Source organism: Halichoeres trimaculatus, unplaced genomic scaffold (genome assembly GCF_033239565.1).
Source record: "Halichoeres trimaculatus isolate MK-OKI-2021-1 unplaced genomic scaffold, fHalTri1.1 fHalTri1_scaffold_1, whole genome shotgun sequence".
In the NCBI taxonomy this organism is placed as follows: Eukaryota; Metazoa; Chordata; class Actinopteri; order Labriformes; family Labridae; genus Halichoeres; species Halichoeres trimaculatus.
Genome location: NW_027437179.1, coordinates 26,877,689 through 26,891,385, shown reverse-complemented (window position 1 = coordinate 26,891,385; position 13,697 = coordinate 26,877,689). Strand labels below are relative to the sequence as shown.

The following is a 13,697-nucleotide window of genomic DNA, read 5'->3' as shown; positions in this document are numbered from 1 at the left end:
TTTAACATCCAATAAGCTTGTTAAACATATTCTTTAACTTCTAATACCAATGGTTTTGCTTGTTCATTACAAAAAGCATGTACTTTTACACACTGTATATCTTCTGACGGGAGTCTTAATGTAGTTCAATTCAGATTTTTCAGGACTTGTGATAGGACTTGTATACCTCAGTGTGTTTTGACTACAATAATTTGACATTACCTTTTAAATCACTTTTAAAAGTATAAGTTCACATTGTTCAGATAGTAGCTTTACATCTTTGTACTTCTTTCACAACTGGCTTATATCTCATTTACAGAGAATGCAATAGTTTAACACTACATTTGCCTTCATTTTATTCCGGCCTCCCTTGAATATAATATCAGCATTTCTCAGTGCTTACATCGGCTTATGTAACACTGCTGCATGGAACTATAAACTGTGATTATAGCAAAGAGCTGCACACGTTATATAATTTTCTGTCGAATTAACAGTCCCTGCTCAAGCTCTGATTCTATGCAGCCTCGGTCCATCAAACACCAATTAAGGCTTTCCTCATTTAAATTCATCTTTGAAAGATTTCTTTTTTAGTTACCCATAGATGAAAGCAGCTTTATTTATAGGAAACTGATAACACTAGCTCTCTTTTGTGGGGCGGAGTGAGATAAGAGTGAGCGTATAGAGGGAGAGTGTTCAGAGGAGGGGAGGGTTCTCACTCACCTCCGCATGGTGTTCCTGGTTCTGCTGGAGGACCTCTATGACTAACTCCGCCAGGCGAATTGTTTCCTCCAGCTTTTTGGCAGGCGTGACTAAGCGGCCTACGTTCTCTGAGACAAAAGGATGAGGGTGAGGGATGAGTGGTTAGTCAAGCACAGAGCAGGATTCCAGGGGGGATTGTTTTTTATGACTATTCAGAAGATTCTTCCTGTTTATATTTTTGACTGTTTAATAAAGGCATGAACACAGCACTTACACTGTGGTGTGCAGCTTAAATACCCCCATCACAAGTAAAGCATGTTCGTATTTGTTTGCGTTTTGGGTTGCATGACATAAAGCAACAGAGCTGATGTGTTTGTTGGTTTCAGGCACAAGAGAAGTGGCGTTGAGATGAAGGTGCAATGTTGCTTTGGAAACATGCATATTGTGAGGCAGCACTGAATAAGTAATCTGTATCAGGAGCTGTAAAATAGCATTAAAAACTCACACACTGTAAAAATAAAATCATGTTTTATGCCAAAAGATTTCAGTAAAGGAATAACTATCTTAATGTTTCCTGATCATATTTATTTGAAAAATGTATATCTCTAAGTAAATAAAATAATAAAATCTTTTTTTAAAGTAAAAAACACTGATTCTCTGTTATGCAGATTAAGGAAGTGTTTCTTTTATTGAAGAATTTTGTACTTCAGTATTTTTTTAACTGTGCTCAGAGCATAAAAAACAGCACGTCAAAGCCTCTGTGGGTGGATCTGGTTAACATAAAGAGAACTCTGCGGCTGTTGTTAAACTGTTCCTAAAATTATACATTTACAGTTTATAATTCAGCTCACATCTGGAAAATTAATGAAAAGTCCCCAAACATTATAAAAGAGCCCTGCAGATGATTCTTCAGTGTATTATTTTTACAGTGTGATGTTATTTTCACTTTCTTTCACCTAAGGGTTCTCACAATTAATTTTCTTTTGGCTGTCTGACACTCATAAAAGTTTGCAAAAGCTCCAAACCAACTTCTTGTACCTTTGCTGACAGAATGATTTGATAAGACAGTTACATGTCATGAAATGAGAGTATTGAAACGGTACATCTACGCTGAAGGATGTGTATGTGATTCTTAATAATAACATGAAACCAAATAAAAGAACATATAAACATAACTTTACACAAAACAGAAGTGGTCATTGGACTGTGGTTGACAGTGGGTCTAATCTTTCTAATAACTCACAGAGTGCTAATCTTCCCGATCTAGCCAAATGGAGAATGTATTATTTACGAGTTTGTCTTAAAATAGATTTCTTTTAAAAACCTAAATTAGAAAGCCTTTACAGTCTTCATGAAGACTCAACCATCAGGAGAAACCTGAGAAATCTGAAGAGCTGCAGAAATACTTGAGCCATTGTCTGAGGGGACGTTTTATTGATACTAATGGATGGATCATGTGGTTTCATATTACAGTAACTATATCTTCTGCGGTCCCCCTCCCCCACCCAGAAAGGACAAGAGATCAGATCTGAACAACGCTTGTATTGTGGTTTGGTCAGGATAAAAGCATCGCTGGCCTTTGTGGTTTCATAGGAACCATTTATGCATTAAAAGTGGATGCAATACAGTGTGTTATTCATCTACTGTGTGTCAGTAAGAGTTATAAGTTGCACTATGCAAAATCCAAACTACCATCTTGAAAGGGTCTGCACACTGTGGCATGTTTAAGGCTCAAATACTTTAAACACACATGTGTATTGTGCTATCTCTAAAGTTTCAAACAAATAAAAAGTGGTGATTAAGGTGCTTTTTTGTTTCTTTTCATGACATTAACCGACCAACTAAAACTATTTTGTTTACTTTCATTTTAAATTTGGTGAACTGGCCCTTTATGTATCTAAAATGCAGAGTAGTTCCAGTTTACTATTATGACCATATAAGGTAATATAGCTAGGACACTGTCAAAAAGTATGTACATATACAATCTCATAGTCCAGAGCATGATTGTTTGTTGAAATGTACAAACATTTATATGTTTTCCATTGGATGATGAAGGTTACATTCAAATGTTGCTTATGTCCTCTTTTTCTTTTCGTTATTTTCCACATATATGCCAATATGTGACTTTCTTTGAGAGATTGTATTACTCTACATTTCTATGTAGAAAACAAAAAAGTGTGTTTGAATGTTTTCACATGGAACTTCTGAACCATGTGGTGCTGAAACATATACAAAATAAAACTTCACAAGGAGTTTGAACCATGTCTGTAAGGATATAAAGTAATACAATCCCAGAGTGTTAACTTTACAAAAAGGAGATGCTTAAAACATGCCAAGACATTTTAAAATCTAAATGAGTGTATATTACCAGTGTGTATCATAAACTTTATGAAAGACGTGCTTCAGCTAAACCCTGTGCATGCATGTGTTCTGTATCTGTTTAGAAAAGATGTGAATGCAGGAGTGCAGCTTCATGTCTGTGTGTGTGTGTGTTTGTGTGATTGTGGTTGAACTACAAGCTAAACATGAGTTCACCTGGATCCTTTTGATCCTTTTGACCTTTCTCAACTTCAGCCAGACAAAAGGAGAGAAGAGATAAAGAGGAGATGTTTAGAATTAGCACGCTCTTAAGGTTATTTTCACGTTACAGGGGAGTTGATGACCTTTTCAAACAATCTGCTGGGACGATGTCAGCTCCTGGGAGTGAGGTTTCTAGGCAACAGACAAACGTCACAAAGACACAGTAACAACAAAAACACTGAAACAGTAGCCTGTGGAAAATTAAAATAGTGATAAAATGTTTGTTAACAAACAGACACAGCTCAGACTGTTGTGAACAGGTAAAAACACACAAACAGCTGCCAGAGTCATGGACAGGACACACTGAGTGAATTCAAAACACACACACAGGAGCTGTTGAGTCCGTACAGCCTACCATGCCCTGCCCTGTCCTTCCCATTTCATAGCTCTATTGACAGATGTTCCTTCACCCTCTTGGTGCCACATCTGGATTAAAGCCTACCTGTTCAGCACAGCACAGCACTGACACATGATCAGACCGAATGACTGGAGGAGATAACAATGTGGGCAATGTAAAAATGCATTCAAGTCAAAGGAACGGGCATCCAACCAAAAGAATGAAGCTTACAGACCAGACTGCGCATTCATGTCCATCACAAACAGATGGTTCCTGAAAAGAAAGGACCCCGACTGATTCAGCATGGTTCTGCTCAGATCTCTCGACTGGCGCTCTCCCCACTCACTCTCACAGACAGGAAGCACAGATATAAAAAACAAGCATGGCAGCAGCAACACCTCTGGAGAAAGAGGGAAGGCAGGAGGAGGAAGGGAGATGAGGTGAAAAGTGCTTGAAAGAAGAATGCAAAGGGAAGAGTGTGGGGAGAGGATGATGGAGGTACTCACGGATGGTTAAATCCATCACTTGAGATGCCAAGCAGAAGACAGGGTGCTCAAACATTTCCCTCCTTTTCCCTATAAAAAAAGGATTGGGGCATGCAAGAGGCTGGGGTCAGAGGTGGGAAGGCTGGAGGTTCAGAGGCTGATGGGAGGAGGGCTGTCGTGGTGATAACGACATTCTGTCGAGCAGGAGGCCCAGTAGCAAATTATTTAGAACCAGACGCTTCACAAGGACATGGTAAGATATTAAGGTTTACAGCCTTAGTATCTTAAGCACCCTGAGGGGGATCTTTTAAGGCATAAGCAACTTTAGTTTCTGTGTAAAAATGTAAATTAAATGCATATTGTGGTAGAACTGGAGGACAGACACAGCTGGAAAGAACTAGAAACTATACAGAGTCTTCTCAGTGATGTAATTTTTGATTTTCCAGTTAAGAAAGGCCTTGTTGTTATGTCTTAAAAGCACATGCAGGCAGCTGATGCTGGTTTGTGAGAGTTCAATCCCAGCATTCCTTTGGTTGAAAAGCCAATTATCACATAGTCAAGAGGTTGAAATAAAGTGATAACTGTGTAAAGCCCACATCAGTGGAAGAGAGGAAAAAGAGCAGAGCAGACAGTGAGGGAGAGGGAGCAGGAGACAGTGGTCTTCAGCAAGAACAGAAGACAAAGGTGACAGGAGAGCTGCTGGTATTTCAAGGCAGGAGTGTAAAGGGTGAAGAGGGGTGTAGGGAAGAGTCAACTGGAGGAATCAGAAAGCTACAGTGAGATAGTAAGAGAAGAGGAGAGGAGTGAGTGTGCATCATATGGGAGCTGGGAGTCAGAGAGGACATTCAGTTAAGCTGAACTCACAGTCCAATCATTGTACAGTATGTCAGAGGCCAGGTTACTACACAGCTTGAATCAAATCATGGCACAACGAGAGATCGGGCACATCAACAGATTTCAGGGCTTTGGATTTGAATGCATTTTTACTCACACACCTCTACACAAAAGCCAACTTGACCTACAGAACAGCACAGAGCTAAAGCAGGCCTGAAACAAAGGAGAGAGTTATTGCACTGAGAGACAGAAAGTGACCCATAGACTGTCACATATCATTTTGGATGCCACAAATCATTTGGGAAACAAGGACACAAATAAACTTCAGACTAAATGAATTCATCATGCACATAGAGATAAATAGCAGTAAATGTGTAATCTCATGCCGGAATAAGAAAACAGAGTCTGGCAACAGAAGAAAACATTAAAAAAGGGAAATATCTTTGTTACACCACACAACCAATAAACATTCAAATCTGAAAAATAGAAAAAGATTACATTACATACTCTACAATTAAATGGACCAGTCGAACTGAATATATTGGAAACATTATCAAAATAAATACCCAGCAGTCTTATTTTGTTCCTGGTTGTGTTTACCTTCAATTTTAGCATATTCTTGAATCCGTTGGTAGTTGAGCTGAGCGGCCTGCTCCAAACATTTGCGAATCACTCCTTTAACTTCTTCTGGTGGGACTGGGGTCACAATGTCCTTCATCAGGACCTGCAGGCCACATTACAGCAGAATTATGCAATTTGTCTATGAATATCAAAGTCTGTGTTACATTGGGTTGGATTTTTTTAAATCTTTACAAACCCTCTCAAGCAAAGATAAAGTGGCCTTCAGGGCTCCCTCTGGGCGACCAAAGGGGAAACAATATCTACAAGGAAATATGAAGACAGTCTATGAAATGTCAGGAGGAAATAAAACATTTGGCCTAATATTTAGTGTGTTTTTCTGTTAATTCACCTGAAATTTACAATATTGTTTTCCAATATCACACGCAACCGCTCCTTGATGTCTTCAAAGCGCTCCTTCTCGTCCACTATCACTGTGCTCAGCCCGTCTGGCCTAAGAGGATCACACCCACATACTTAAACACAGCTGACACTCTGCAGAAGTTCAAGTTATGCAACCACTCATCTCAGACACTGTCTGAAAACTTCCAGCTCCCAAGGAGCTGACGGAAACTTGTAAGAGATTTCTCTCATCAGTTCCTTTTGTGTCACACATATGGGTAAACAACACAATCTCACCTTTTCTGTTCTTCAACGAGAGGTATTTTGGAATCCTTTCTCTTTCTAAACTTGAACATGCGTGCTCGTTTAGAACCAGTGCGAGGATCTGGGCTTTGGGAGCTCTTTGGAAACTCTAGAGCCTCATAGCCCAGCGGCCCCCAGTAATTGCTGCCCTCTCTGACTTTAGCGGACGCATGGGAGGATGAATAATATGGACAGTAAGAGACTATGGCAACAAAGGACAGAGAGAAAAAAAAACAAAGAAAATGGTAGAAAACAAAGAAAATATGTAGAGAAAAGCAACTGATTAACAGCACAATGTGAAACAAAAAGCTGCCAAAATTCAACGTTACATAAAAATGAACAAACATAAAATCATCAAAGTAATGAACATGAAAGACAAAAAAGTCATGGATTCTCCCATCAGGCTGACTATTGTATTCTGTTCCTTCCTTGTCCACAGTGTTTAGATTTAGAGAGCCCAAATACTCTAAATACAGAGGGCAACACATTGCCGATAGTAACTCAGCCTTTAAAGATGTGTGAACCTGAAGCTATTTAAAATTCTGCCTGAAAAAGGTTAGTCCCAAGGTATGAAGATTTAACAAGAAGGGTTCAGGGCACACCTGTTTCCATGGACATGAGAGGCACAAAATGCAAAGCTGTAGTGAAGAAGAGTGGGGTCTATAATAGCCCCAGTTTCTGCTCTTTCCAGTAGATCACGCAGGTAACACAGATGTCTGTGACAGCCTCGAACTCCATTTCTGGCACAGTACTCGTCCAGGACAAACACCTGGCCTGGGCTAAACCATCCCTGTCAAACAGAAACACAGATCAAAGTTGAGTTTGTTGACTAGCGGCTATTGATTGGAAATAAATATGAACAGTGTGTCTGCTTCTTCTTTCTGTTTGAAAGAGTAAGGCCAAAATGCCCCTGCAATTTCAGTTTTTACATTAGGGTCTGAAGGCTGCACACCAGGGATTGGCTCTCAGTCTGCCACTCAAAAACCCACATCTAACGCACAGAAAAATGGTGGAGAGCCCCCACATTGGCCCAAACCACAACAGTGAAGCCTCTATTGTGGGTTTAAAGTGAAAACCCACAGAAATGGAAAGTACATGGACTCCTATGTTAGTGTTTTACACACAGTCCTCATATGTACAGTGCTTAACAAATATATCAGAACACCAGTCATTAAAAGGGAAAACCATGCAGTACCAAGAAGTGCTTTAATTTGAACTCCTTCTATCTCACTGAGTCCCCCACGTTTCTCAAGGAGTTTGAAACTGATTTCATGTCTTTATAATCAAATTTCATCCTGCACACATGAAATCTCTGAGAATTCAGAAATTAACTAAGTATAACATGCAACCACTAAAACAAAATTTTCTGTCCAGGAATGCAAGTAAGTGACTGTAATTTGGCAATTGTAAAAAAATTGTGCATAAGTATTTTTCTTTTCTTTTCTGCTCTGTGAATTATATGAGAATGTATTGATATTAACACTAATTATATTTTAGCATTAAAGATATTTTGACTACAGAGCTTGCACATAATGGTGGGTTAACCTTTACAGAATATTGAATTAATCCTTTGCTAATCAGCAATATACTCACATTTTAGGGATAATAGCTTACAAATATCTTACACTACACGATGGTCTAATACATTTGTGTATATCTTATTTATACATATGCATGTAAAGCTGTTAAGCTTAGAGTTATATCCCATTGTCAGCATTATATAACTACTTAAAAAATTATTTCTCACTAAAATCTAGGCATAACTCAGCTTGATAAGAACTTGACAATCACGTTTTTCCAAGAGAATTTGACTTGATACATAGTTTTTATTCGGTAGGAGGACTGTTTAATCTTTTGGCTTCACTTTTTAGGAGCAGTCATGTCGTCCAGCTTTTGGTGCACTTTAAGGTACCAGGTAATAAACACAGCTCGCTCCCATGAATCAAGTCTAAAGCAATGTGAGAGAAAGGGCAGAGTGTCTCTCACCAGGCAGCAGAAGGTGTCGTTGAGCCTGTGGTCCAACGTGAGCCGCTGCACCATCTCAAAAAGCGAGGCGTGGTCAAAGCTACAGGGGTTAGCGGAGATAAACTCATCCATGCCATGTTTCTGAGCTCTGTCAGCGTCTATCCGGCCAACGGTACAGGGAAAAGAACACGGTTCAGAGGAGAGGACATCAGTGAGGCAAAGGTAAACAGTAAGTCTTCATCACAACACAGAAACACCAGGGGTTCTCTTTTGCTACTTCAAAGGGCAAATTATAAACACTTACAGCTTACATTGTCAACTTGCATTGTGTCAGACAGCGTAAAGAGATTTGATGTATTGGTGGATGAGATTCTATTGATCATCTATTGTATGTGCATGCATGCATCTTAGTATGTCATATCCCCTGATGTTTGGCAGGGGGTTTCATCTTCAAATATCAAAAACACGTCTAAAATAATGCTGCTAGATGCATTCTCCTGAATGTATTCAATAGATTCTGCCATTCGGGATTGTTGAATGTCACTCAGGTCCTGACAAATATTGGGATGTGTGCTAATAAAAAAGACAGAATATGGCGAAAGAATAATTAGTCTGAAAAGTGGAGAGATACAGTATAAACTGATTCAAGACAAAAAGTAGTAAAATTGTTCATTTGTACATCTTCTCCTACAAGTTGTATTCTTTTAGACTTTCATTGCTGGTCTCGCTCCATAACTTTAACTTTCTCTTGATAGAGAGACTATTTTGAAGCTACAGCTGCTCTGTAGAGCTTATGAAAAAAGTTAGTAGCATTAGTAACATTGATTGTTGTAAAATAAAAAGGTAATGAAATTACAATGGAACTCAGTATTTATGCATGATGAAAACACTGGTGAAATAATCTGTTTTTTACCTCTCTAAGTCACAACAGAGAACATCTTCTAACCAAACAGACCAGCATGTCTCATGCTGGATTAATATTACAGCTACCAGCAACCAAATGATGGGAACAGGGATGATTCCAAATAGATAAAGAGATGCAGTCATGTCCTCGGTGTGAGTGACAGGTGTCATGTCCATGAGACACTAACATGAGTGATGATGATTTGTTGGGTGGGAAGTGGGAAGTGGGGGCCTGATCTTGGCTGAGAGAAGGCCGGGGCACCAAATAGAGCACAACTGACATCCATCAACCTCCAGGTCAGTGAGTAGGAAGAAGAGAGGGTGTGATAGTAAGGCCAAGCATTCAATGAGATTTGCTAGGATAACAGGGAACCTACAGAGGGTTAAACTTCAGTGTGATTAACTTATTTTTACTCCAATCTGAGAAGGAATACCTGAGAGTACAACAAGTAAAGTGTGGAGGATAGAGATAAGAGACTGTTTCGAGGAAGAGGGACAAGACAGGTAAAGTGTGACATAATGTTGAAGAGTAGGGCACATAAGGTCTGGAAACACTCAGAGGAGACAGTAAATGACACCCAGTGCTTGATGAGAGGACAGAGGCAGGATGAAAGAGACATCTTTTTGATGGGACAAGACATTAGTGTTCACTCAGACACAGAAGAAACGACCACAAGAGGAAGATCCACCCAGGATCAAAGATATAAAGGAAGTGATGTTGTGGATCAGTGTTAAGATAGTGAGAAAACATCCAAAAGAGTGGAGAGAAAGTGCCTGGGGTTGTTGGGCTATGACACATAGTGAGTGGGCTACATCTCCTTTGGCTGGACTAAATGAGGAAATGGAGTTAAAGTCTGTAAAACACTTAATACTACAGTTAAATAACCAGAACTTGTGATTTCCTTAATGACTTCAACCATAAATCAAATTACCAGAGTCTCAAAATGGAGAGGTACTTTCGCATACATATATAAATTATCACATGCTGGAGAACAGTATGACTTTTCATTGGGCTTTTAAATGTCATGCACATCTGCAGACCCATTATCCAGATTTGCTTTTTCTTTTTTAATCTTTTTTGGCATTCCTTGACTTTTTTTTTTTCTCTACGCATTTGCAAGTTGACAATACTTGAATATGTTGCAGTGTATTCATGATCTCTACAGAGCACACTAACAGGCATACCACTACTGGAGAACTCTAATAGGGTAGCAATACAATTTGGTGCAAGTACATGGGTAGATAGCATGAAGCCGACAGAGGCAAAATTGTATCATTCTCTGGGAGATGGGGGGAAATGAATGAAAAATTCCTGTTTTTTGTACAAAAGTATGGACACATGACACAGGTGTTCTCCTACTCAGGCAAAACAAAGGGCAGTCAAAAGAAATCAAAATGAGATCTCTCCTTGCTGGAGGTGTTACACCGGTCTAGCCTCTATCTACAGGCCCATCTACTGCAGGGGGAGGGGGAGGGGAGGGGGTCCGGAGTATTGTATTGTAAGAAGGGGCGGCCTTAGCTACTCCTTGTCTTTGGCATTCAGAATACTCCGCATACATATTTGCCAACTCTCATCGAGCGAGGTTCAAAGAAAAGGACTAAAAGCATTTGGGCCCTCTGAAGTAAAGCATGAGCAAGGAAAATTTCACTCATGCATGAAGAAGACTTCGAAAAATAACTGCAGACATCATCATTCACACTTTTACCTAGATCCCTAACATTTATAGAATCATATACATACATGTGTTAACTGCTATCAATGAATGCTCAAGTTTGAATTGAGATCATTTTGTACACCAAATCTTAAATCTTTTCAAATAGTACTTCAAATTGTTTCATCAAATTGCTTTACTCTGAGGGATCCAGTCACCAATATAAAAGAGAGAAGGCAATTATGCAGTAACAACTATGATATTTAACTTTTACCATTACTGAGTCAAATAAAAAGGTCTTATAATAAAATACATGCATCCTATGCTGGCACGGATGGATGCTTATATTCTGATCCTCGAGTCGAGGTCGTCAAAAATAAAAAAAAGTTATCAACTAAATATCTAAGACATGAGGCGAGACGTGAAAAAGGAGAATAGGGAAAGAAGAGAGAAAGAACGTTGCATTTGTCAGATAATCAGCGGGGATTATCTGAGCTGTGCCGGCTACAGGGAAGCACTTACCCTTGAGTCCAGCTAGAAGACAGCAGGGTAAGAAGGGACAAACCAGAATAACATAAAGACTAGCAACAAGGCTGGAGGAGAGCAATCACGAGAGACCCTGACCTAGCAGCTGCATTACTCAAGAAGGGTACAGGCAAAGCATGAAGAAGAAAACACAACTGAAAAACAACAACCTATACCAACATGAGAGTTCTGTGGGTGGTGGTGTGTGAGTACATGTGAGGTATGTGAACAACAGATGTTGAGGCATATTAGAGAGACAGAGAAAGATAGTGAGAGAAAGAGACAGGAAGAGAGAATAAACGATCCTCATCACTCCACTGCAGTATATTTATTTTGACTTTTGGACGAGTACTTAAGGAGGCAGGAGCTGCACGTTAAGTACTGTCACTCAGTTTAGCTGGAGATCAGACAGGAGGCTTATTTTCAGCAGGAACTTTAGAAAAACAGTTTAATCTGTAAAAGGTGCTGTGTGATTTTATTTTCCAGGGAAAGAGGCTGTGAAGGTCCTGAAAGTTCAAATAAAGAGGCATTTTGGTGAAATGTTATATTGTAGCAATACATTTGAGGATATTTTAAAGGAAATTTAGACCCCACATAAGCATGAATTATGCTGACGCTTTACACCTCCCCTTCAACTCTCTTGTCCAGACCAGGTCCTGTCATTCTCTGAATGATCAACATACCTGGAGTTTAATGAAAAACCAAGTAGTTGATTGAAGCCTTAACATAACCCCATCTATTCCACAGGAGCTGTGTAAAACTAAAGCTTATGATGTCCAAGGAATGTTATCAAGGTCATTCAGGTATAGACTTGATAAACAGTTTAGAATTGTGACTGTGTTTTTACTCCCTTTTCCCAATATCCACTAATCCACTCTAGATTAATCAGAACTCAGTTGCCAGGCAGAACCTAAAAACAAGTTCACCCCCAAACCCCTGATTTGGCCTTATTACACTGGCTTCCTGCATGTTTTTGAATTTCTTTTAAGATTTTTTCTAATGACTCCTCAGGCTCTCAGCAACCTTTCTCCTTGGTACATTTCAGACTTAAGTAAACAACACGTCTGTTTAGGTCCTGAAGCACAGGTTCTCTGTGTGTTCTAGATACCAGACCTAAAATTAAAGTAGATGGGGTGCTGTTTGAAAAAACAAAGCTCTGGAACAATCTAACAGTACAGATACAGTCAGATATCAAACTGTATGTCTTTCAAGTAACGATTCATTTGTTAATTCTTGATGTGCTAATTTTGTGACATGACTGTTTTAATAAGCTGCCTTTGGGAAAGACTTTTTTAATTTGTAAACTGTGTAAGATTAAAATATTTTACCTATTATTTTTTGAAAAAAATGAAGAAAGAAAGAAAAAGACTTTTTAATCAACAAGTCTGACTTTATTCTCAAATTTTTTTCCCAGAATCTTGTGAAATGAGAACTCAGAGAATGAAAGTCTTAATTCTTAACCTTAGAATTCTGTAATTTGGGTATAAAGTCTTAATTCTTGCATAGATCTCAGAATGTAGTCTTTAAATATTAAAAAAAAGAAATATCCTCATAATGCTAATTTATGCATTGAATGAATTTAAAATTTAATACTTTCCTTGCAATTCTGACAAAATCTATCTGGTCCCATCTATTAGAACAGTTAAGGTCTTAAATGTGCTTTCTCTACCATAAACTGTCATAAAGAGGAAGTGGAACATAACATCTAAAAATCATCTTGCCCAGATCACTCAGAACCTTCACAGGCCTCTTTTTCCCCATCACTGCAGCAGAGTCAGGAGGGTCTGTGTATGTTATGGTCCCAGTGCCATTCAAGACCACCAGGGGGTGAAACATGTACGCGTGGTGTGCCACAATGTTTCAGGGGGGGGAGAAGGAGGTCTGTGCCACTGTGAGGAGGCTTTGAATGGCAACAGCTGGCATCAGAGGAGTCAACTAACCACAAGAACGATCACATACTGGACAAAGAAACCAATGGAGAAACAACATAGAATTTATGTGATAGGATTCTGAATAACTGATCCAATTCATGTCTTTTAGTTTAACTCCAATGATATGACTGACAGAGGGTGAATTAAACTTAGGGGAGGAGGGGTCACGTTATCCTCATTGTTAGGCTATCACCATGGGTGTGTATGAGCTGGCATTCAAAAATAAGGCTAATTGTTTGTCAAAGGTTTATCTTAGGAAAAACTGAGATCTGTCTCATCGCAGTAAGAAATGAACTCTTCTTAATCTAAAAGATGCACACAAAAAGTCAAGTTTATTTTTCTGAATAGCAGGATCTATTATTGTGGATTCATATACAAGTATGTGAAATTCAGTTCAGAAGGTCAGAAAGCCTTATGTTAGTGTTTATTATGGGAAATAATGCTTATTTATCTAAAATAACAGTGATTGAAAGCAAAACTTAAGAAATAAAACAATTTATTTATGTGAGAACTGTGTGAATCAAGTTTGCTACTGGCAGAAATT

General features: G+C 38.9%; 1 protein-coding gene across 4 annotated transcripts in view; it reads right to left on the bottom strand.

Annotated features, from left to right (window-relative positions):
- The window catches only part of cadpsb (Ca2+-dependent activator protein for secretion b), a 72,832-nt gene that overhangs the window by 17,201 nt on the left and 41,934 nt on the right, over nucleotides 1-13,697 (bottom strand). For all 4 annotated transcript variants that reach the window (XM_074670620.1, XM_074670629.1, XM_074670604.1 and 1 more), the window contains exons 12-18: nucleotides 8,164-8,300; nucleotides 6,780-6,967; nucleotides 5,885-5,986; nucleotides 5,732-5,795; nucleotides 5,515-5,638; nucleotides 3,214-3,246; nucleotides 700-806 (exon numbers count right to left, since the gene is read on the bottom strand). In XM_074670620.1, coding sequence (XP_074526721.1) covers nucleotides 700-806; nucleotides 3,214-3,246; nucleotides 5,515-5,638; nucleotides 5,732-5,795; nucleotides 5,885-5,986; nucleotides 6,780-6,967; nucleotides 8,164-8,300 — 755 coding nt within the window. The remainder of the gene's footprint in view (nucleotides 1-699; nucleotides 807-3,213; nucleotides 3,247-5,514; nucleotides 5,639-5,731; nucleotides 5,796-5,884; nucleotides 5,987-6,779; nucleotides 6,968-8,163; nucleotides 8,301-13,697) is intronic.